The sequence below is a fragment of the Danio rerio genome, chromosome 3 (genome assembly GCF_049306965.1).
Source record: "Danio rerio strain Tuebingen ecotype United States chromosome 3, GRCz12tu, whole genome shotgun sequence".
Taxonomy (NCBI): Eukaryota; Metazoa; Chordata; class Actinopteri; order Cypriniformes; family Danionidae; genus Danio; species Danio rerio.
In genome coordinates, this window is record NC_133178.1 from 33,002,320 (window position 1) to 33,026,148 (window position 23,829).

General features: G+C 37.0%; 1 protein-coding gene and 1 non-coding gene across 4 annotated transcripts; both read left to right on the forward strand.

Annotated features, from left to right (window-relative positions):
* The first annotated feature begins 549 nt into the window (after window positions 1-549).
* Window positions 550-23,442, forward strand: carm1 (coactivator-associated arginine methyltransferase 1). Of its 3 annotated transcripts, none has more exons than XR_012398746.1 (16): window positions 550-710; window positions 4,389-4,514; window positions 4,668-4,774; window positions 4,931-5,035; window positions 5,418-5,528; window positions 8,222-8,399; window positions 8,478-8,568; window positions 8,805-8,886; window positions 10,394-10,479; window positions 10,579-10,668; window positions 12,355-12,492; window positions 13,173-13,262; window positions 15,847-15,959; window positions 17,464-17,562; window positions 19,731-20,287; window positions 20,891-23,442. XR_012398746.1 is itself a non-coding variant. In XM_005164016.5 (16 exons), the coding sequence occupies exons 1-16, from the start codon at window positions 569-571 to the stop codon at window positions 21,877-21,879; spliced, it is 1,749 nt and encodes a 582-aa protein (XP_005164073.1). In that variant the 5' UTR covers window positions 550-568; the 3' UTR covers window positions 21,880-23,442.
* LOC137490804 (small nucleolar RNA SNORA74) lies at window positions 10,103-10,300 on the forward strand. The gene has a single exon (XR_011010865.1). It is a non-coding gene; the product is annotated as a small nucleolar RNA SNORA74 (small nucleolar RNA).
* Window positions 23,443-23,829: the final 387 nt, after the last annotated feature.

Sequence of the window (23,829 nt, forward strand, 5' to 3'; positions counted from 1 at the left end):
AATATTTAAAAATCTAAAGGTCAATAAAAAAAGAAGTGCTTGTTGCAAATCAAACATTAATTTTGATATATTTACAGTGGAAAAGTTATAAGATGTATTCAGGATACTACTTATAATTCTAATAATGTTTGGCATAAAATGAAAATGCATAATTTAGCCATACAATCTGGCTATTTCTGGCCATTGACAAAAGTATACCTATGCGACAATTTTTTTATTTATTAATTTTTTATTTTATTCTTTTGCACAAGGGTCACATGTTCTTTTAAAAACAAAACAAAACATGATATTCTAGAAAAATAAAAATAACTTTGAACCCAGAATTTATCTATTGCAATGTTGAAAAAGGAAATCTTTTTAAACTAACAAACTTGAATTTGATATAAACAATTTGATTTGGAATATTTACACACTTAATGATAAATGTAACTTACTCCGAATGTTTGTGGGAGAAAGGCGAGAAGTGGCCATGTGGAGGCAGTAGTAAGTCAGGCCTGTCTTGACCACTGACTCCAGCGCAGATCTGAGCCGCTGCACGCTGCTGTCTCTGACTCTCTCCAGATCGAAGATGGCGGTGTCCGTGTTCTCAGGCGTGCGCCTCCTCTCCATCGGAGACGCCAATGGAGACATCCAGCGGCATTCAGAGCAGCAGCCTCTGCGACTGGAGATCAAGATGAACCAGGACGCGGCTCAAATCATCCTCTCGAACAGTGAGTAGATGCGGCTTTGTGGACACTTTGCATCCGGCCTCAGCTGAGCGGTGTATCCTAGCCTAGCCGAAGGAGAGTGATGCGCGTGCGGCGTGTGTGCGTGCGTTGCGCCGCCTGGACACCGGGAACGGAGGCGTGCGAAGTATTGGATCAAAAGCGGCTCTCGGACCCGTACATGTTCTTTAAAAGATTTAAAGCTGCCTAATATTGAGGTTTGGTTGCAACATGGTTGCCACAAACCACGTTGATAGTAGCATGTTAGCATCTGTAAACACTTCGTATTGTGTTAAGCTGCTTATAGTTAGCTGCTGCTACCCAGCTAATATGTACAAGCCGCGGCAATTCAGCAGTGAATGTGTTTCCCTAATGTGAAATAAACACATGTCCCGTGCATGAGGATCCTTGCAGGCGCGTGTCCTGGGCATCCAGGCTTTCTTCGTCCGGACTTTTCGAGAAAGTGGATTGGCGCCTATAAAGTTAGCCGCGGACTGGAGCTTCAGTCATACTGTTAAGCTTCAGAAAGTGATGTGGACACATCTCTTGTTGTGTTTTCAGGGGCTTCCTTTGTGTAAACATGTAACGGGTTTGTCGAAAGTGTTTTCGGCTGGTTGTTTGGTGGAATGAATGGGCATGCTGAGTTTACTTGATTGACTGCGCACAGTTCTGCACCACCTCTCCACTTTCACTAGTTACACACCAAAAGCATTTGGTTATCCCTGAGAGTGCAGGGAATGTTGCTAAAGTTTATAATGTTATAGTCACAGAGCGGTTTCTTATGGCAGCACCGTTTGGGCATTCATCTTTGTTCTGCGGGGAACAATAGCTGGTCCCCCGCCTCCTTTCCTCCAGCGTCCCGCCTGTTCATTCAGCGCTCAGGGCTTTTGTTTGGAGCCTCATGCTGCCGATGTCCCGTGGATGAGATGAATGTCTTACTGAAACAGATGCGCGACCCACATCGTATAGATTTCTCATTGAGAAGTTTTCGAGCGCCAAATGCCGCAGCTCTCTCAGCATTTTCAGGCGAAATAATATTTATTTATTAATTAATATATATTTAAGAATATCATATTTATGAGTTGCATTTTTGCGCATCTTTATTCACCTTCAGTCTTTATGAGGAAAAAATCTGTTAAACTAAAGTATTTGTGTCTCTCACTGTGGACTGAACACTTTCTGTGAATATGAATAAAATGTACACTGGTGTGAGATGAATAATTATGACGTAAGGGTCTGTTTGTTGTTTCGTGTAGCGGGTCTCCCCCTTCTGCGTCCTGCAGTGTTGACGTCACGTGGCAGACCTTGTTGTGTGGTTGACAAGGTTGCTGATTATAATAAAATGATAAAATTGAATTAAAATTATAATAAGATTAAAATTTTTATTTAATGTTATTTGAGTATTTACAAAAGTATATATTTATTAGCATCGGTAAAACATTTAGTTGTGTACACAAAGCGAATAAAAATGAGATTGTATTATAGTATTATATTTGTAATTTTCATCATTACTCCAATGCTAAAACAACAAATTATAATTTGCACGTTTAAAAATATTTATACAAGTTATCTACTTACCAAATAGTTTAGTCAAAAATACAATACATTTATATTTTTTATTCAACTTGAAATGGCTGTTTTCTATGTTAATATATTTTAAAATGTAATTTGTGATTCATTAAAGACACTATCCTTTGGAAATTGTCATCATAAACCAAAATGCATTTTACATATTATTTGATCAAACATTATTTGAATTGTCATGTCATGATTTCCACAAAACTTGAAGCACAAATGTTTTCAACATTGATAATTGTTAGAAATGTTTCTTGAGCACCAGATCATCATTTTCGAAGACTCATGTGAAACAGTAGATCGGAGAAGACATTTCATTGAAAGAAATAAAATACAGTAAATTGTATTGACAGTTATTTTTTATGTGAAAAACCTTTTCTCCAGAGTTTATTGTATTTTTGATCAAATCAGTGCAGCCTTGGTGAACAAAAGACACTTAAAAACATTTTTAACAAGTCTTAATGGTTCAAAGCTTTACACTCATGTATACTCTATAAATTAACAAAGTATTAAAGTGTACACAAACATTCTTTGCTAGTTAACAGTATTTTTACACATTACTTTCAGTCCACACTAGGCATGGGCCGGTATAAGTTTCTGATGGTATGATGACCTTGAGTAAAAATACCACAGTTTCACTATATAACAGTATATATTTCACAGTAATTACTGCTCTAAAATATGTTCTTTTTGAATGTCTTGGTTAAAAAAAAAGTTACATTTAAAATATTTTGAAACGGTAAGTCAGGCTAAATCATTTTAAAAAGTCATTGACTTCTGCTGTCTTCATTAGAATTCATTCACAGATTTCTTTTTAACTTGAAAAGGCATCTTTGCATATCTTTCCTTTTTTGGATATTAAGTAAAGCAACTGCAATGTTCAGCTTAAAGGTTTGCTTTTCAGATGTTTCCTGAATCCTGGTCCTTTTCTACTGTTGCCTACTGTTTTTCTACTGTCATTAAAAAAAAGGAACTTTAGGTACTTTAGGAACGGTATAACAGAAAATGTTAGCTGTTTTAAAACCTTGACTTTTCCAAATAAAATTCATTATCGTCCCATGTTTACTCCAAACCCCTTTAGACCAAGTTTAGTGGCTAATTGCAAATGTATATTTAATGGGGGAAAAAAGTACAACATTGAGCACTAACAGAGCAAAGACTGACAAGTTGACAAGCAGCACTCCTGATGTAAAGCTCAGATTATCATAGGTTGGCTTCAGTCACCTAGCCTCTGTTAAAGTGGGGTTTTCTTGAGCTGCTGTAGAGACTGTATTTGTTTTCAACTCAATTATATAATTGACTACCAGCCTAATCTGTCTGTGGAAAGCTTGAGATAATCCTACAACAGCTGGGGAAATAAATGACAAAATCCCTCATCCTGGCATCACCTTTTACTGTTGCAGTGTCGAGAGCTCGCCAACTTAATGTCTTTGAACAAGGCTGGTTGGTTTGATTTTGTTTAAGCTTGTAATGGTAACATTAAATCAGCAAACAACTCCCAGGAAAGATGAGTATTATAAATGCAAATATATTTAAAGTATACACATGTATGTGTGTGCTTTTTATGTATACATAATACATATCCACAGTACATGTATTAAGTAAATAAAAGCTTTTATTTTGTAATGTAATATGGTTTTATATAGTGCATTTATTACCATACACCCAAAGCCTTTTACACTCATGTAAGGTAATTTTCGCATGCAATTAGTCACATTTAATCTTTAAACAACACTAAAATGAACTTTTTCCTCACAAATTTTTAAACAATTATTCACTTAAAAGTGAAGAAATTATCATTTATACTCCCTTTTATTCCAGTTTATTAAAGTTTTTTATTTTCCTGTGGAGCACAAATGTTAAAATCAATCTTGTTATCGCTGTAAATGCCAGTCCAGTGTTGTTTTGCACCATTGACATTGATCATTGACTGTGACTGTATGGATAATGTTTTGAAACGTACATTTTCAGAACAATTAGTTGTTGTTTCTTCACTTAAAATGGTCAATAATATCCAAACTTATGAGTTGTTTTAATGCAGACTGCCTATTAGATTTATAATAACACTGTTATTGAATTCTAAAGGAAATGTTTTGCTCCCCTCCACAGATGAGGAGACGTGTGTCTTTAAGTGTACAGTATTGCGGGAGACAGAGTGCAGTCGTGTCGGGAAGCAGTCCTTCATCATAACTCTAGGCTGTAACAGTGTCCTCTTGCAGTTTGCATCTCCAGCAGGTAAAACACAGCTTCTTTTACAAGCCCATAATCCTTCATTGTGATTTATCAGACCTTCAGACAAGTGCATCGCCAGTCAGCTGGTGTGCAAACTCAATTAAATAAAAGAATCAAGCTCGTCCTAATGTGTTCACTGCTGTTGTTTTTCACTAGATTTCTCGTCGTTCTATAACCTCTTGAAAATTTGTCGTGGACAAAAAGGCGACCGTTCAGTCTTTAGTGACAGGACAGAGGAGTCTTCAGCTGTACAGTATTTTCAGGTGTGTCTGGCTTCTTATTGCCCTGCACGTGCAGATATTCATTTGATTTTGCCTTACAAGCTGAACCATGAAGAACAAGTTTAGAGAAAATCTGACTAGCATGACCGGAATTGGCATGTTGTGAACATCTTTTTCCCTCCATTTTCTTTCTCTCAGTTTTATGGGTATCTCTCTCAGCAACAAAACATGATGCAGGATTATGTACGAACTGGAACATATCAACGAGCCATCCTCCAGAATCATACTGACTTCAAGGATAAAGTAAAGCTATTCTCTTTATTTTCTCTTCTCCTTTTCTGTGTTAAATGTGCTTACAAGTTGAGAAGTTTTCAAACTGTTTTTTCAGTGCTTATTTGAGCATTTTTTGTTCCTAAATGTCATTAGTCAGGCATTTTTGCTTTTATGACTTTAAGGTTTAGCTTTGATGTTGTTCAGACTTAAATACCTAAAGCTGGAACAGTTGACTTATTGCGACAAAGTAAAAGGGGACACCTGAGTCAAATTTATTTTGAAAGGTTGCTCTTTTTTTTGAATGATGTTTTTCTGAATGATTTCTTATTAGATTAAATCTGTGGTTTGGACTTGGTCTTGCCTTGTCTTGTGATTCTTATGCATCCTTTTATCTTTTTTTTTTTTGTCTCAGGTGGTGCTGGATGTAGGTTGTGGCTCTGGCATTCTCTCATTTTTTGCAGCTCAAGCTGGTGCCCGTAAAGTTTATGCTGTGGAGGCCAGCACCATGGCTCAACATGCAGAGGTTAGACACATTCCTCAATCACTGACATGCGCTTCTGTTCAAAAAAGGTAGATTAGTCTCTTATTTTTACCAAGGCAGCATTTTTGTATATATTAAAATTGAGTTTATGCTTCTAATGGCAAAACTGAGTTTTCAGCATCATCACTCCAGTTCTCAGTTTCACATGATCATCCACAAATCATTGTAATAGACCTATGCAAAGATGACGTTAAAAACCAAAACTCTAATTTGCCACTTGTTCACTGAAGGTTTTACAGTTTAGGAGTTGGTACTTGGAGGTTTTATTGTACAATGTGAACGTTACACACACACACACACACACACACACACACACACACACACACACACACACATTCTTACTACATTTGAAAATAAAAATAAACATTTATATGAGTAAAATATGTTTGTTGCACAGCAAAGCGTAAAAGTTTGGATAATTTATCTTTACCACAGACTCACAAATAAAATAACTCAAAGAAAAATACTTAAGGTTGTTAAGATAATTTAATAGGGTCATTTTAGCCATAAACTCTTTGTAAACGGCCCGTTGTTCTACTCTTACAGTAACTAACAGTATTTACAATATATTTTTATTTTTAAATAGAAAAAAAAATCAAAAGTCCTTTTCCTCTTGTGTTTTTGTAGGGAGGTTATTTCGCCATTAAAGTTGTTTTTATTTATTTCTGCTCTAACATGTATAATAAGTTCTTTGCTGCAGAGATAATTTTACAGATTAGCTTTTATAGAAAATAACTCTTTTAAATAAGTTTATCATACGATGCTGCTCATGCACCTAACATTTTGGAAAAACTGTGCTAAAACATGAAAACTGGGCTGATGTACTGTTCTATTGAGATTTTTTTAACGCTGTCCTGGGATATTACCATGCTTTGAAATAATCAACTTTTTATTTGCGCTTTAACACTTTTTAACACATCTATGCACAAGTACACTACCTAATGTAAAGGAGCAAATTGAACCTGATTGGTTAATGGGGTAGATGACACAGCCAGATACCAAAACTAACAGTTTAATGTTTATTTTTAGGCCGTGCTGAAAACTATCATTCATATTTTACACTTAAGGAGTCACTTTTGAGTTCTTAGTCTTGCATTGTTTTGTTGCATAGGTTTGAGGTCTCATATGAACAAAATAGGGCTGTGCGATTAATCGAAATCGAATAGCAATCGTTATTTGAAACATTTCGATTAGCGAATGGCAAAAGGCTGCTATATGAAATATATATTAACTTTCCCACCCAGACCAAATGTGTAACTGCCATCTGTGTGTGACAGTCTTACTAGCCAATTAAGTGAGCACACTTGCATTCTGCCCAATCAGAATTGCACAATCAAACTATGCGGAATGCCCAAAATAAAATACAAACAAACAGGAAAGCGCAAACGAGTGAGATGACGGTGTCTGCAGCTTTAGAAGCATTAATAGACAAATTAATATCAAAGAAAAAAACGCATGACGATAATATGGGAATATCTTGGTTTCAAAGTCACTGACACCAAACAAAACCAGGTAATTTGTAAGAGTTGTCGCAGAATTGTTGCCACAGAACGAGGAAATACAACCAGCACCTAAAAAAAGTACCACGGGCATCTATATGAGAAGCGTCTTGCTAAAAAGTCAACTAAAATTACGGTCAATGATACACAATCTAGTATCAAGCTAAGTACAATTTTAGAGTTGTTTGCTAATATAAGTTGCTATCTTTTCAGTTCCTTTTTTTTTTTTTAACTAAGGGCATACAAACTCTATGTACAGTTGCCTTGAACCGAGCCGAAGCACACTCATCTCCCCCTCCCGTTTCCCCCGACGGCCCGCACTCGCATCACATTCGGGCCTGAGCATGCGTACGTCATGGATAATGCTCTGTTCAGTTAAAGAAGCGCTCTCGCTCAGCACAGTGGAGATTTCTTTATATCGTTATATCATTTTAGTTGTTTAATATGCAGTGACACGCAGTCAAATATTTTGCTGAACAGATCAGCCACTTTTGACACTCATAAATGATCATAAAATCCTAGTGCTGCAGGAATTAGGAGGTTTGCAGAAGGTGCAGTGAGGGGCTTGCGTCTTTAATAATCTATGACAGTTTGCGTTCATTGAACAGTAAGAATGATTAATAAATCCATATGAAACAGTCCCTTAAACTCGCGTCTGGTCTTCAGTTTCGGGTTCAGTCATGTTTTGCACTCACACTACAGGCGTACCGGGCCTGAGCCCAAGTGAACCGCGCTCTGTCACACCTCTTCCAGCAGGGCCAGGGCTGGCCAAGTGAACCAAGCCTGAACCCGATTCAGAGCACTTACACTTCCCAAACGATCAGAGAAACGGGCCTGGTCATGGTTCAGATAGCATAGTTTGTGTACGGCCTAACACTCACTGCATTTTAGCAGCAAGAAGCTATGATACAGATTATTAAGCTGAAGCTTGACTACAAAATAAATAACAAATCAAATTCAAATCGCAATATCTGTAAAAAAAAAATGGCAATTAGATAATTGCACAGCCCTAGTACGAATCCAGAAAATAGATTATCAATTTCATGATTTTAATACTGCATCATTTCAAACGTGTTTTTAGTATATAAATTATTTGAATGCATGGAAAATTGATTTGGATACAATAGTGGTGGTTATGCCAATATGGTGGTACTAATGATAATTGTGTATCCACAGGTTCTTGTAAACAGTAACAGGCTGTCAGAGCGTGTTGTGGTGATTCCTGGGAAAGTGGAGGAAGTGTCTTTACCTGAGCAGGTGGACATTATCATATCCGAACCCATGGGCTACATGCTGTTCAATGAAAGGATGCTGGAGAGTTACCTACACGCCAAGAAATTCCTCAAGCCCAGTGGTGAGTGAAAAAAGTCTTATTCAAAAACACTGACATATACAAACATCTGTACATATTACACCTCTGCTCTCTTCACAGGCAAAATGTTTCCCACCATTGGAGACGTTCACCTCGCTCCGTTCACAGATGAGCAGCTTTACATGGAGCAGTTTACAAAGGCCAATTTTTGGTGAGCTTTCTTAAAGAGGACATGGACACTGGGTGGGGAGAGAGAGAGGGAGAGAGTAAAGAACAGCATGTACGACAAGAAGTGTGTGCAAATAAGTGTGTCATCATACCGGTAGCAGATTTCAAATGATAGACAAAAAGTGTAGATAAACAGTGATTTAAGACTGTTGAGGATGACAACTCAGGATGATTTACTTAATGTTTCCTCTTGAAAAACAGAATTTTCTTGTTTTTCAGGTACCAGCCGTCTTTTCACGGAGTGGATTTGTCTGCGCTGAGAGGAGCTGCAGTAGATGAATACTTCAGACAGCCTATTGTGGTGAGAAATGGGAGGGAATGACTAGCAGATTGGGTGTGTGCTAGTTAAAGGACATGCTGGCTTTTTAGACTTGGCTACAGTTTGGAAAGTTGGTAAGGCAGGAGGCCATAAAACACACGAGCTTGTGTTTGTGCCTTCAGGGGAAAGATTACCCTGATAAATAGTGTGTGAAGTATGAAGGTAACTGGAGATTTGCCTCCACACCAGTTATAGATAAGCAGTGAGCATTGGGGGGGGGGGGGTAAATACGGACAGGATTGAGTTTCATACTTAAGCTCAAATGAGAAGGGAGGATGTTTCTAGGAAGAGGAGAAAGCCAGTTTGCTTCATGGATTAGCAAAATAGATTCAGTGGTGGTTGTATATAGGAGACTGAAGTGAAGTATGTGAGCTCGCCTTTATGTGCGTGATGAAAGGCTTTACTTTGTGGTCAGGGTTTCCGAACTTACTGTTTTTGTATGGTCGGTGGGAATGCAATGAATTTTCGCCCATCTAGAAGAGTATATAAAAGCATATCTTTGTATGTACAGAAAGTCCACGTGTAATTTTGCTTCAGGGGTCGTTGGTGTAAGAGTTGCTGTTTCCTCTTGAGAAGCCAATTATTGCAAGTTGTCGACTGTGCTTTTTGTGTGAATTTTATTTTGCAGATTTTCTTAAATAGTTTACAGGTGGGCTGGGTGATGAAACTGTAATGATAATTAACTAAATGTTCCATGATTAAACAATTGCATGTTCAATATGTTTGGTCTAATTTAATATGCTTTAAAGCAGAATTACTTGTGTGAGTGTTTAGCTTTGTTTTACATGCGGATATGTCTCGTATTGATCGTGCAAACATTAAAGGGCAGCACTTTGAATTTGAAAATGTTTATATTATTTAGTTTAAAGGAATATGAAATGGCACTGATGAACAGGAGAAACACTATGCCATAAACGATTGATTTACCATGGATTTAACATGCTAGTATTTACGGCGCTATGCCATTGTGGCAGGGTTGAGAGATATGATTTGTTATATTGTTAATGTAGGGAACTATTACACTGTTTTCTGTTTATTATTGTATTTACATTGGAGTTTTTCATGTAATTATTACATAAACCAGAGTTTCTGTTTGTATCCTGTTTGCCATGATAGTTTTTTTTTTTTTTGTCATATTCCCCAGTTTTTATTTCAATATGTCCCAGTTGTAGTTTCCAGTCTGTTTGTGTGCTGTATGCCCAGCATTAGTCAGCTGTTCAGGCATTTTCAGTGCCTGTAACGGTGTTATACTGCTGGGACAGTGACCTGCCGCGGTCTGGCTCTAGATGGCGCTGTTGTAGCGTCTTTCAGAGTTCAGCTGGAGGCAGGAGAGCCCTCTGAGCTAGGACTGAGTCTGCTTCGCTGTGGCTCAGCCCTTGACAGGAGGCCTCACAGAACGTCGTTGTGTTTGATTTGACCCACTTCCTGATCCAGATTCAGGGCTGAAGGTTATTCTGCCTGCTCTCATTTATCCTCTGATTTCTTTCAGGACACTTTTGATATCAGGATCCTGATGGCTAAATCTGTCAAATACACAGTCAACTTTTTAGAAGCTAAAGAAGAGGATCTTTACAAGTACGTTTACACCCAAAATCCGATTTACCTTGCAGCCTTTTTAAGATGTGTAGTATAAGATACACTCTCCACTTTTTGTTGTTTTCTTGTCCTTTCCAGGATAGAAATCCCCTTCAAATTCCACATGATGCATTCAGGGCTTGTACATGGGCTGGCATTCTGGTTTGATGTTGCATTCATAGGATCAGTGTAAGTTACAAACCTGCTATTATGACCCGTTACCACTGAGTGGTACGGTATGGGTCGGTACACTTTTATGGTGTTTTCACTGTCAAAAGGTACCAAAAAAAGCAAACTGTACCATACTACTTTTTGGGTACCCTTTCCAAAGCGTACCTAGCATGACAAAAGGATACCAAAAGGTGGAGTAAGAATGGGGCTTCCTTTGTTTTCATTCTCCTGGCTTGTGCACAAGCTAGTGACACATCTCTGTAAACCAACAGCATTATTTTTAAATACACAGCCAAGATATTATATTGTAATACTAAATGCAAATAATAATGAGCCATGGTCGACCCGAGCTCAAACAAACCTTGTCTTCGTCTTGATGAACAGTCAAAAAGGCTACAAAAACAAAATCTGCTGTGTCCTATTGTTGTTTTACGAGGGCATTTAAAAGCGTGTGTGGTTTTATTTTTTCCAGAGAGCTTGTGTGCGCTCGCTGTGCGTCTATACTTAAAAATAACGAACTTCTCATGATAATAACGTGCGCGTAATTACTGAAGTGCTTCAGACGTTCAATCCTTTCAGAAACTGACAAACTTGAGAGTGAAGCGCAAAAAAACAAAAAAAAACAAAGGAAAAGCCAGAAAAAACAAAGGAGCTGATCTTCCTTCAGCAACCTAAAACTGAACTAACTGCCATGCTTAACTATTATCATCTGCTTTTGGACTATTATTATCACCTTATGGACTTTGAACTTGGAATGACGTAATTCCTTTTTAACAAGAGGTTACATGTGCTGGTGAAGATTAAAGATACAGATGAGAGGTTTGTACTGACTGTAGACTATATGTTGCATGTTGTTTTTAAACCCAAATAAGGACTAAACGTATGCTGGTACATTGGTACCTTTTTGGCAGTGGAAACACAACCCTGATAAAGGTGACCTGTACCGAACCACTCAGTGGAAATGGGCCATTAGTGATGTTTTCACATTTGAGTCCATTCTGAAAGAAACAAACTTTACCTAAAAAAAAAGTGTGTAATGTAAATAATACAATAAAAATAACAGGTATTATAATAATGAAATTGTGTGTTTATTTCCCCAATATATCTAGAGTAGTCATAATGTGAAACAATTTAAATTTTTATATTTTTATGAATTTATATACTGTACAATTTAAGTATTGTGTGCACTGTTTATAGTTCTAAAAGTAGTGTCGTATTATTACTACAACATTAATTATGATAATAAATATTTGGAATGAAATATGAAAACAAAGTGAACCCAATGTGCTAATCATGAAGTAATTTACAACATTTCTCAAAAAATTGCTATTGTACAGATTCAAATGTGCATTCTTATAGGAAAAGCAGTAGTCACATTGGTGTTACTTTTAAATTAAATTATTATTATTTAGAATTGTTTTACTTGGTTAGATTTTTAGAACTGAAACACAAGCATGTGCATGATTAAAAAAAGATTACTAATCATTTCCAATGTCATACTTCTGTTGTACTCCTTTATGTAACTTAACTTTAAAACTTTAACAACTTTGTTGTTGTAACAGTTTTTAAAGATAACTGTAAAGAATTGCTGTGTTGAAATTTAAACATTGTGTAAACTTATTAATAATTCCACTATTTGGATGTGAGGGAGCAGATGTACTGTTTTATAATCTGTGACAGGTTTGCTCTTGTTTATGTGTTTAGGATGACGGTGTGGCTCTCGACGGCCCCCACAGAGCCCCTCACTCACTGGTACCAAGTGCGCTGTCTGCTGCAGTCACCTCTCTTTGCCAAGGCAGGGGACACAATGTCAGGCACTGCACTTTTAATCGCCAACAAGAGGTAAGGACACACAATGTACAGAATTAACATGCTTTCAAATTCATTTGCATTAAATTTGGTCTCTCTTGATCCGTATCTTGAATGACACCATTGTCATAATAATTAGTCTGTCATTTGGGAACCACACATAACATTTTTGCTTTACTTTTCTGGAATTGTGCACTTGTTTTAAAAAATGTCTACCATAAAATGTTGATGTATAAAATGTAAAATGTTGTTTAATCCTTGATTTCTAGTCATGTTATGGTTTAGGATGCTAATAATGAAAGTATAATGTGCACACATTCAAAAAACCTGAGGCAGGTGTTTCATCAAAAGAATTGCTGAACTTTCATTAAAATAACTGGCACTCTGCCAGTGCTGCGTTTAGTAAAAAAAAAAAGAAGAAATTTATTTTAAAATGCATTATTTTTACCTAAAGGTCTTTGTGTGTTTGCCTGTTGGAGACCTTTTGCTAAAAACTTTGTATTTTTATTAAATTGCATTTTGAGATCAGAAGTGACTGTGTGCTGATTTTTGTTCATATACAGTTAAGTATTTAGGATCCAAAAAAGCTTTTGTAGATACTAAAAGGGTCTTTAAAACCTTTGATTTGTAAAACCTTTCAGATGCTCTGGTTAAACCTCTTTTTTGTGTTTTTTGTGGTTAACAGACTCATTTGTTTCCATTTCCTCTCTCAGACAAAGCTACGATATTAGTATTGTTGCTCAAGTGGATCAGACAGGCTCCAAATCCAGTAATCTACTTGATCTCAAGAACCCTTTCTTCCGGTGAGTGAATGCATTTCTTTGGAAACCAACTAAACAATGCAGAACACATGCTGCGTACCAGTGTTGTTTTAGTTTCTTTGACATAACATTATAAGGGCTTTTCACATAACAATAGAGCTAGATAATGATAAACTGAATCATAGGTTGTATTGCTTCTGGTTTGCATATTTCATAAATTAGATGGGGTTAACAAATAATCTTGGATATAGTTTAAGAATGCTGATGTTTCATAATGTATATTCCTAAAATAACATCTTTATTATGCACATTTGTAGTATAAGTGTCATTAGCCAGGTTGCCATGCAAGAGATCTTTTGCTACAAGTTTTAATGGATAAACATTTCTTACAATAAAGCTTAAGTGCCAATTAGCAATTATTTTAAGCAAATGTCACTATATATATTTAACTTTGGTTCATGAATTCTGTATTGATACTTTAAACGTTACAAAAACTATTCTGGACATTCTTTCACACACATGGTGTCACATAACACATTTTCAGGAGCATATTGAATGGTAGGCTCACCTGTGCAGATGCCAAGCTGCAAACACCAGTGCATCATGTGCACTTCCAATGCAAACCTCTTCTATTCTGCACCTGTCATCAACAAGGGCCTGGAGAACAACAGATGTCCACCCTTTGCAATTTAATGTAATCACTGTAGCCTTCAGTTGGGGAAGAATAGGCAGGTGTGTCCCATTCAGCAACACTGTAAACCGGTGCTGCAAGATGTCTCAAAGAATTTCAGTAGACCCACAGTGAGTTTTGCAGTAAAAGTGCTGTTCCTTTAAACTAAATTAGATTCAATCTATCTTTTCAATTATTTGTGAAATTTTAATCATATTGAGATCAGTAAACTGTCCGATAGTCTCAGACATCACATCAAGCACCACCCACAGACCTTTTTTTCTAAATGTCTGATGCATGTGGCACACATTTCTGGAAACACTTTAGCAGATCCTCATTTGTCCTCTGATTGGTTTAATTATACAGACTTTCTGGCAGTCAAATGTGCAACAAGCTTAATTAGCCTGTATGAAAACAAAGCTGTGATGTTTATATTGAGGACAGTGTTCATTTAACGTATAACTTTCTGAGAAATTGATGAATCAGAGATATACTGACTTCACATCTAATACTGTAAGGAAAACTTGGAGCATTTATCAATTGAACTTAAATGCTGGATTATTAAATGCAATACTCGCTGCAAAAAAAGCTTCAACCCGTGATGTCGACAAACCACAGGTATGCATATATATATATATTTTTTTTCTAAATGGCAGTGAAATCCTTCAGATTTTCTATCATTTTGGTGATAAAGAGAAACGCATCATTCAAAACAGTTGCTTTTTTCACTTGTGGATGCTCACAAATCTAACAAAACCTTGCTTTTAACGAACAAAGAAAACTTTCACTCAGTCTGTCTTCTCTTATGAAGAAATACTTCATGAATAATGAACGAATCTCAGAACAAAGCCTTACAGATATCCTATATGTTTTGCTGACAGATAATTAAGGATATTGATGCGTCGTTGTAAACGTTTAAAGACAATAGTGAAAGAGTGATTTGCAGTTGCTTGACAGACTATTTATCTTCAGGACATTTCCACACCCACAAACATTGCATGACACAAAATGTGATTGGTTAGTTCACTTGTCAGTCAAATAACATAGGCATTCCTTGACCATTAAAGTGGCTAAAGTTCTCAGAGCTACAGTCGTCAATCTGAGGTCTGGCTATGCGAGACTAACTGTCAGAACACTAAATGGTGGTTGTTGTTTTTTGAGGAGGAGGGGTAGACGTAGGGTGTTTGGGAATAATTTCTAACATGAAATAATGGACGGAAACTGCTGTTATACATTTGCAGTAACTCCATATTTACCTTTCGTCAATCGTGATGTCATCATGCACACCTGTTTATTATGAAAAGATTGGAACGGCAAAGGTTGTAGATGGCGAGTGTCAAATGTTATTTCTTATACATTTATTTTGTCAACAACAAAACAAAATTATATGAAACCTGGCTATTGATTTGAGCACAGCATGCAGCCTGTTTACATGTAATCTGTCAATTTAAAGAATTGTTTGTACAAAGCACTATTTCCATGACTGTCCAAAAAATGAAGCACATGATTGGCTGTGATGTTCTAACATCACGTAATATCACACTATACTTGCTTGGCTCCTTAGTGTGGTGTTATTATGCAAAAGTAATGGGTTTTTCCATTCCTTTACCTGGAGTTAGAAGCAGAACCCAGAACAGTGGAAAAGATCCTGCAGTTTTAATTAATATTTTGAAATAGATTTTATTTTTCTAGTTTCTGTTTTCTATGTAGCCTTTATTGAAGTTGTGGTAATTTTCAGTCCTTTTTATTTTTGTTAAAATGTCTGTATAGTTTCAATTCTATTTTTAGTTTTAGTTTACTTTCATTTTAACCTAACCAAAAACAAGGAATGTTGTCTTGTACATTTTGGGGAGGAATATGAAATATTCATATTTCATTAACTTAAAAAATAATTTGTTTTTCCATGGCTCCAAGTTAGTTGACCATAATTCCCTTATTCTGTGTTGTGTTTCACAGGTACACGGGCACAACACCTGCCCCTCCTCCAGGTTCACATTATAGCTCTCCCTCAGAGAACATGTGGAACACTGGGGGAACATACAGCATGAGCCAAGGCATGGCTGTGTCAGGTACAGCACCTGGACGCTTCTTACAAATTCTAAATGTATTCCCTAAATTCTCCTCATGGGAAAACCTGGTATAGTCATGGAATTTTGACATGGCATCTTTCAGGCCTGTAAAACATTTTGGAAAGACAAACCCGCAATGTTTTGGAAAAGTCATGGAAATTTGTTTAACAAATATGTGTATACTCGAAAACATTTTAATTGGTATTATTAGTTACATTTTTATGTATAATTGTGCGGTCGGTCTCTCAATGTGACTTTGTCTTCGTGAGCTTAAAAGAAAATTAATTATACTTAAGTCAAGGAATATGTTGAGTGCTGTGCTCAGAAACAATCGCAAACTGCAGAGGCAAGATACTGTTGAATTTGTATTCTTATAAGTCTATAATTTTTTAAAATATGATCACACAAACGGCAAGATATCAGCTATACAGTAGTTTGTATGTGGTGAATGCATGCTCTCATATTTATGTACTTGAGGACTGTCCTTATTTATAGAAACCGCCTTCTGCAAATTTATCGGAACAGAGTGTTTTATCATAAATGTTTAATATGTAACCTATTGAAGTAACTGGATTTTGGTTTCACTTTAACATAAGCTCAATTTTGCAATAGAAGATATTTGTCAGTGATATTTGTCAGGGTTTTTGCTATATACACTAACTTATGTTTTATAGGTCATGTTAAAACAAAGGGTTAACAAAATAATGTCAAATTATTAAATATTATTCTTGCATGTGGGTTGATGTGCAGCACTAGCAAGTGGCCCCATCTAGTGGAGCCCACAGTATTCTTCAGTTTTTACCCTAGATTGGTATTTTGGATTGGTACCTTACATTTCTTTTCTGAAAGTTATTATTGCTTAATTAGTGAAGTGATGCTGTTTGTTAATCATATTAATATCAACATGAACCAGTTAATCTATTTATTTAAAAATGTTATGTTAAACTATAAAATAGCTGGAGTCAGAATTGAGTTATCGTAATACCTTGTGTTTTGGTTTGCCAAGTGTGAAACTTTTATTTTCTGAAAATAGGTGCATATAGTATTTAGCCTCCTTCCAATCTTTACTTATAGTTAACACTGATTTAAGCTTTTATTATTAATGTTATGAAGGATTTGTCTTTTTTGTTATTAGTTTTATCATTTGTTATCAGTAATGTTTATCATTATTTGTAAATTGTGTGTAGAAATTACAATTAATGGTATAGCCTTGGCCAATCACATGCTCTCACATAATGCTTCCACACATCAATGTTAAATAAAATAATATATCATACATTTTACATAGACATAAAATAAATATAAATTGCATGTATTGTCACATATTTTATGAAATGCTGTGTTGAAAGTGCACATGCATTTTTACTTATTATTTACCTTGTATACAGAGACTTCGCATGACACATTAGATCATGAATATTTACCTGAAAGTAAAGGTAAAATGAACCCTGACTGTTGTGATGCGACTCAGATGTTTCTCTCTCTCTCTCTCTTTGTGTTTCAGGGATGCCTACAGCCTATGACCTCAGTACTGTCATTGGTGGCAGTGGGACAACCGTGTCCCACAACAATCTCATCCCCCTTGGTACAGACACGCATGCACGTATGGATATTTACACACACGCTCACAAATACACATAATACTTTCTAGCCCTCTAAGATCCCAACTGAAGTTTTAAAGAAATTACATGAAGTATTAAAGGGGCCACATCGTGAAGGATCCCGTTTCAATTCAGGGTTTCCACAGGTCATGACATTTCTGGAATATTATGGAGTTTTATCAGGGTATTCAAGTCATTAAAAGTCAGAGAATTTTACATATTTTTCATGTCAAGTCATGGAATATCAGGGACTTTTATTTGTCATTTAACTTCCCATTTCTGTACCATGTTTGATGTGTTGTTTCACATGGTTTTGCCTGTTGTTATGGTTAGGCTATTTTTCACTGCCATTTTATTTTTTTTACTTTGCTATCACCAATCAAATGCATTCATCATGCTGTACTTGTGGCTGTTTTTAACTGCGCAGTGCTCAACCAGTCCTTCCTGAGTTTTGTAGGGGAAATTTTTTTATTATTGTAGCATAAATGTATGGAAATTGTTTGTTTGTTTTTGCTGTGGCTGAATGTTCATTGCAATAATACAACTTGATGTGAAACACGTCACAGACCTAAGTGCAGAAGTGCAGTGCCATGCCATACCATACTGTACCGTCCCGTAGGGCTAGTCCAATAAATGCTATTTTAATCAGTCATGATCAAATTTATGTCAAAAACATTGATAGACTCTGCACTTTTTCACTCTTTATTGATCTTAGAGCCAATCACAGAGCAGAAATGTACAGCTATGGGAATCTAAAAGTGAGTTAAAATTAGAATGTACCGAATTTTTGGCCACTGAAAATTTATCAGTCAAAAATGTTCTATCACTTAGTTAGGGTGTCTGCGGGGTCTTAAAGTATTAAGTTGATAAATCAGTTATGAGAAAATTAAGGCCCTTAAAAAGGATTAAAAAGTCTTAGTCACATTTTACGAGGTCTTAAATTTTGTTCAAGCGTTGTCCAAAGTGTTTGACTCCAAAAAAGCATAAATATATTTATTTTTCTCCTAATATTAACAACGGCGTACTCGATCAATGCCATTGGTTCGTGCTGCGGTGTGTTCTAGCTCCTCCATGGGTGATGTAATCTGCGACAAACGTGGGAAGGTGATGTGACACTCTTCGCATGTAGCAAAACCATAGAGTGAAACAGTTGGTAAAATGTAAGTTTGCGTACTCTAATTGAGGAAAGATGAGTGTAAACAGTGGCTGAAGCCTGTCGCTGAAAACAACCACGTAATTTGTATTTCATGCTTTGTTCCTTCCGAGCTTATCCGTGTTCTGTTGCATGGTTGTGCTCCATTTAATTTTTTTATCTACAACTGTTAATTAAGTTAAAGGTTTGGTTCCACATTACTAGAACTTTCATTAGTTGAACTTGAACTGGCGATGAAGTATTAAAATATTTAGAGAAGGTCTTTAAAAAGTCTTAATTCAAATGAGGGTTCCTGCATATACCCTGGTAATGGACTCTCTGATTTTTGTGGCTTCAGTCATTGTTGGGGTACTCTTAAATCTGAAAGCATTATCAACTTGCGTTAATATATATCATTATCATTCAATATGGATAATAATAAGGTTAGGTTTTTGGCATATCGCCCAGCCCTAGTGTACCGTGTCTATGACGGCTCAAGAGATCACACACTAGTTGAGCACTTTCTATATGTGAATATGCTATTTAATATAAAACTGATCCATGTCCTGGTTGCCCAAATGTGGATGGACCGCTCGACACAACAGCTTCCTGTTTTTTCTGTTCATAAAAGGTCATGAAAATTCAGCTTTTTACTCAGTGAAAGTCAGGGAATTTGACATTTGGCTTTCAGTGGGAACCCTGTTAATATTTCTGTTACTTGCATACATCAAAACATTTAAAATCCATTTTAAAGCTAAGCTATAAAGCTACTTGAATGGCCCATTATGAGTTTTGTTGGTGGAAGGCATTTGATATAGTCTATGTGCAGTATTCATTGACTACTGTTGGATGATCAGAAAATGCCATTTATAATTGGACCTTGTGGAAATAAAAATAAATAAATGTGACCCCTTTAATATCCATTCTAAAAGCCTTAGTTTAAGACTCTGTTTCAGTCTCCAAGTATTAAGGTGTTGATGTAGATGACATTGTCTGTGTAAATTGAAGAGGGGTTTGTTTGTGTTCGTTCCTCTCCAGTGAACACGGGGATCGTGAACCACACTCACTCCAGAATGGGCTCTATAATGAGCACAGGAATCGTCCAGGGTGAGTGTCTATTTCTAGAAATGTACATCACTCTTTAAATGTATGATTTTCTCACCATCATGTCATATTAAACAAATAGGGAGACTTTGATCAACTACTTCATACAAATAAGCTTTCTTACAAGCAAAACAAGAAATGTTAATAAAGTCAATTGTTTATTTTGAATATGAATGATTGCATTTATGTAGAGTTTTTAACATGATTTGCTGCACATCAGCTTTTAAAGTGCTCTTATGTGCTTTATTGTAGAGCTGCACAATGTATCAATTCAGGATCGATATCACAATCTGATCATTTGCAATAGTCACATCGCGAGAATATGCAATGTTGAGTCTGAATTATAATTTATTATTTCACAAGTTTTTTTTTTTTTTTGAGGACTTTTTGAGAGTTTTAAAAGCATTCAGGCTTTAAATATTGTACTGTTTGTGCCCTTAACAAATTAACCATGATAAGTTTTATTGAGTTTTTAAATAAAAGACTATGCAGTATTATTGTACATTTGATTATTCAATTACTGTATACCTGAATACTGTTCGACTGTTTTTTACATCATAGGTCTCAAAGTCAATTCGGGGAGGGCTGCAGCTCTGCACAGTTTTGCTCCAACCCTAATCCAACACAGCTGATGCCACTAAATAAGGTGTTCTAAACCTTTTTGAGCAACTCGATTGTTCAAGTGGTGCTCGCTGCAGAGCCATTTGGGCGAGCTGAGCTCCAGCGAGGGGGAGCTTGAGCTTGAGCTCCACCTTTTTTGCACTTCTTCTACGAGTGATGTCACTGGGGGTAGGGTTAGGGGTGGGGTTGGTGTACGCATTAAAACAGCTTACAGGAGGAGGAGCGAGAGCTCATGCTCCCCCTCGCTGGAGCTCAGCTCTGCTCAAATGGCTCTGCAGCGAGCACCCTCTCCGATTGTTTGGATCAGCTGTGTTTGATTAGGGTTGGAGCAAAACTGTGCAGAGCCAGGAATTGAGTTTGTGACCTATGCTTTACATGCTGTCACATGATGAACGAACGACTCAAAAACCAGAAAACTTGAAAGGTGAACTAATCATGGCTCCTTTCAGCGCAGACTGTGTGCATTGGTTAAGCTTATATGGAACTGTCTGTGTGACGTAAACGAATGACTCAAATTTAAGCTGTCAGAAAAGGTGAGCTGACATGATCATAGACAAAAGAGCAGATAAACAAGAAATGATTATTTTCTCTATTAGGCGCATATTAAATGTTGATGGAGAAGTCCATGCGAGTGGCTACTAACAGTAGTATCTGTTGTTTTTTTGACGACTGCACACACAAAGCAGGAAAGTCACACCTTCTGGATGAGTTGTAGATTAAGAATCTTATAAAAAAGTAACTCTTTATACTGATGTTCAGTTTGTTTAAATTAGTTTGGTGTTACAAATGAATCATTTCAATCAGTGCCAGGTTATACTATAATTCATTTGTATGTAATATATTAATATAAGTACTATTCAACTTGAAGTGCTATTGACTTTATTCTGTAATGCGGAAGTGCGCTCATTTTGCAATTTGTTTTAGGACTTCCGATTCAGTCGTCTATGAGAGAAATGACTTGGAATAATAAAATGATCAAACTACTTTCTCTACAAACAAGTGTTTACATTACTTTCTTACAGCATTCTAGTTATGACTTGTTTGTAGTGTGATGAATGTTTGGGCTAGTTATAGATGAGTTTTAAAGCAACTCGTAGCCTTTTAATATTTTAGGCAAATTGAACGAAATGACTCAAGAAAAAAAAAACAAGATTTGTTCATCTCAACAAACGAGACTCAAAGGTCCAAGTCAGTAAAATGATTCAAACTTCACATCTCTATAAATCACAAAGTTTTAAGATGGCACAATGTGAGCACTTTAAGGCCTTGATCATTAAATGTTCTGAGATACAAAGGTTATAATGTTGCATTTTTCTTCTCAGGGGCAACAACTGCGCAGCAGGGTCCAAGCAGCGCCAGTCTTCATTACCCCGTCACCAACCAGTTCACCATGGGCGGCCCGGCGATCTCCATGGCATCTCCAATGGCCATCCCCAGCAACACCATGCACTACGGGAGCTAAGGCTGAGGGGACGGCCTCTGCATGTCCGATTCTCCAAACGTCCCCTTTACCCCCCCTGCAAACCAACAGCCAAATTCAGAAAACCAAAACCAGTGCACCAGTCTCTGACCATCACTTTATACTCTCTCTCTGTCTCTACATATATATATATATAGATATACATGTATACTTATATGTATATATTCTAAAATTTCTTTCACTGGCGTTTTATTCTTACATATCCGTCCCGCGGCCCTATAATGTTAGCGTGCGCAGGCATTTGGCCAGTTCAACGTGCCTGAGTTGTCACTGTTACTCACAAATCCCCCTCCTCCAAAGCCACATGCAGCGCCTGCTCCACAACCAGCCACTAGGAGGCAGCACTTGTCTGTAAGCATGCTGAAAAAGCACAAACCAGAGACTCAAGACTCAACTCAAAGGACTCGGTCAGAACGCTAACGATGGGACACTTTTGTTTTTTCTTTTCTTTTTAAATAAATGCTTTACAAATGTGCACGCCCCCTCCCACCCTTCATGAACTCCCACTTTTTTAGCTTCACAAACTCCATCATTGACTCTTAATATGAATTTGAGTTTCGAGGATCTTCATCGTACCTTCACTTCACCGTTGGCTTTTTAACGTTTCCAGCAACATGGACAGGCCGTCGCATATCAACTTCTCTCAGCATGGGCTTTCGGCGGCCATCTTGAGTTGACCTAAATGTTCGTCCAGGCCTCTCGAGAAAGAGACGGACACGTGCTGTAGATGCTCGCAGACTTCATTACGACTACTAGCGCAGTACCGCTGGATCCTGCCTGTAGACAACCATAGCGTAGATAGAGATCGTCTTTCTTTCCATTCCATTTCTGACTGTGTGTTTTAATGTAGTGCAGTTGACGTGTGTCGCTTGGTGTTCCCCGAGGTGAATTCTGAGCATGGTTTAATCGAGACTCCAACACCACGCAAATCTGACTTCATCATTTGGCAGATTCGCTGACAATTATATGGACACAAATGGTTTAGGAATACAAAGACCAGCACCAAACCCTTCACTACCAGCCAGGGAAGGAGGGTAGATGCTGGGATGGACAGTCAGCACTGGGGGGGGAGGAAGATTGATGCATGAATGATAAAATAAAAATAAAAAAACAGTTAGGTCTGTGGACACACGCACACACTGACCACAGCAGCAGGACAACTGTTTGGGAATTGCAGTATCCTAGTTTACGCCCCCGCCCCCCCCAGTAAACCCTTATCTGAACTTCTGTGTGTTGTGAGACTCGTTGAGGAAAGGAGGAGATGAAGTGACGCCTGAGCAGCTCCAGCTTTCCTCCTTTCACTCCTTCACTGGGGATTTGACCATTACCCCATCCAAGACTCTGAAGTCGTATGCACCGCTTCCACTCAATTTTTTTGGTTTTGTTTTGGGGTTCATTTGGTTTGATTTAGCAAGGATCATGAGATGGAAAAACAACCTTGTCTGGTAGTTTGTAGAGTTAACTTTTTGTTTCGTTTTTTTGTTTTCTTTCACAAAAAAAGCAACAGACAAAAAAAGGAGCATATTAAATGTTGATGGAGAAGTCCATGCGAGTGGCTACTTATAGTAGCATTTGTTCTGTTTTTTGACGACTGCACACACAAAGCAGGAAAGTCTCACCTTCTGGATGATTTATAGATGATTAAGAATATTACAAACACAGTAACGTGTAATATTGATGTTCAGTTTGTTTCTATTAGTTTGGCGTTACGAATGAATCATTTTATAAGCCATTTATTAAGGTAATGCCTGGTTATACTATTCTTCATGTGTATGTAATGTATTTATATTAGCACTGTACAACTTGAAGTGCTATTTACCTTATCCTTCAATGTGGAAATGCGATTGTTTTTGCTATTGTTTTAGAATTTCCGTTTCAGTTGCCTATGACAGAAATGACTAGGAATCGCTCGTACGGGAAGAATAAGGTGAA

What these genes read in the sequence shown, in the direction of transcription:
- carm1 (XM_005164016.5), top strand. Translation starts at nt 569, where the DNA reads ATGGCGGTGTCCGTGTTCTCAGGCGTGCGCCTCCTCTCCATCGGAGAC. An exon ending in CAGCTGTACAGTATTTTCAG is followed by an intron (nt 4,775 to 4,930) that starts GTGTGTCTGGCT and finishes TCTTTCTCTCAG; the next exon opens with TTTTATGGGTATCTCTCTCA. An exon ending in GTTGCATTCATAGGATCAGT is followed by an intron (nt 10,669 to 12,354) that starts GTAAGTTACAAA and finishes TTATGTGTTTAG; the next exon opens with GATGACGGTGTGGCTCTCGA.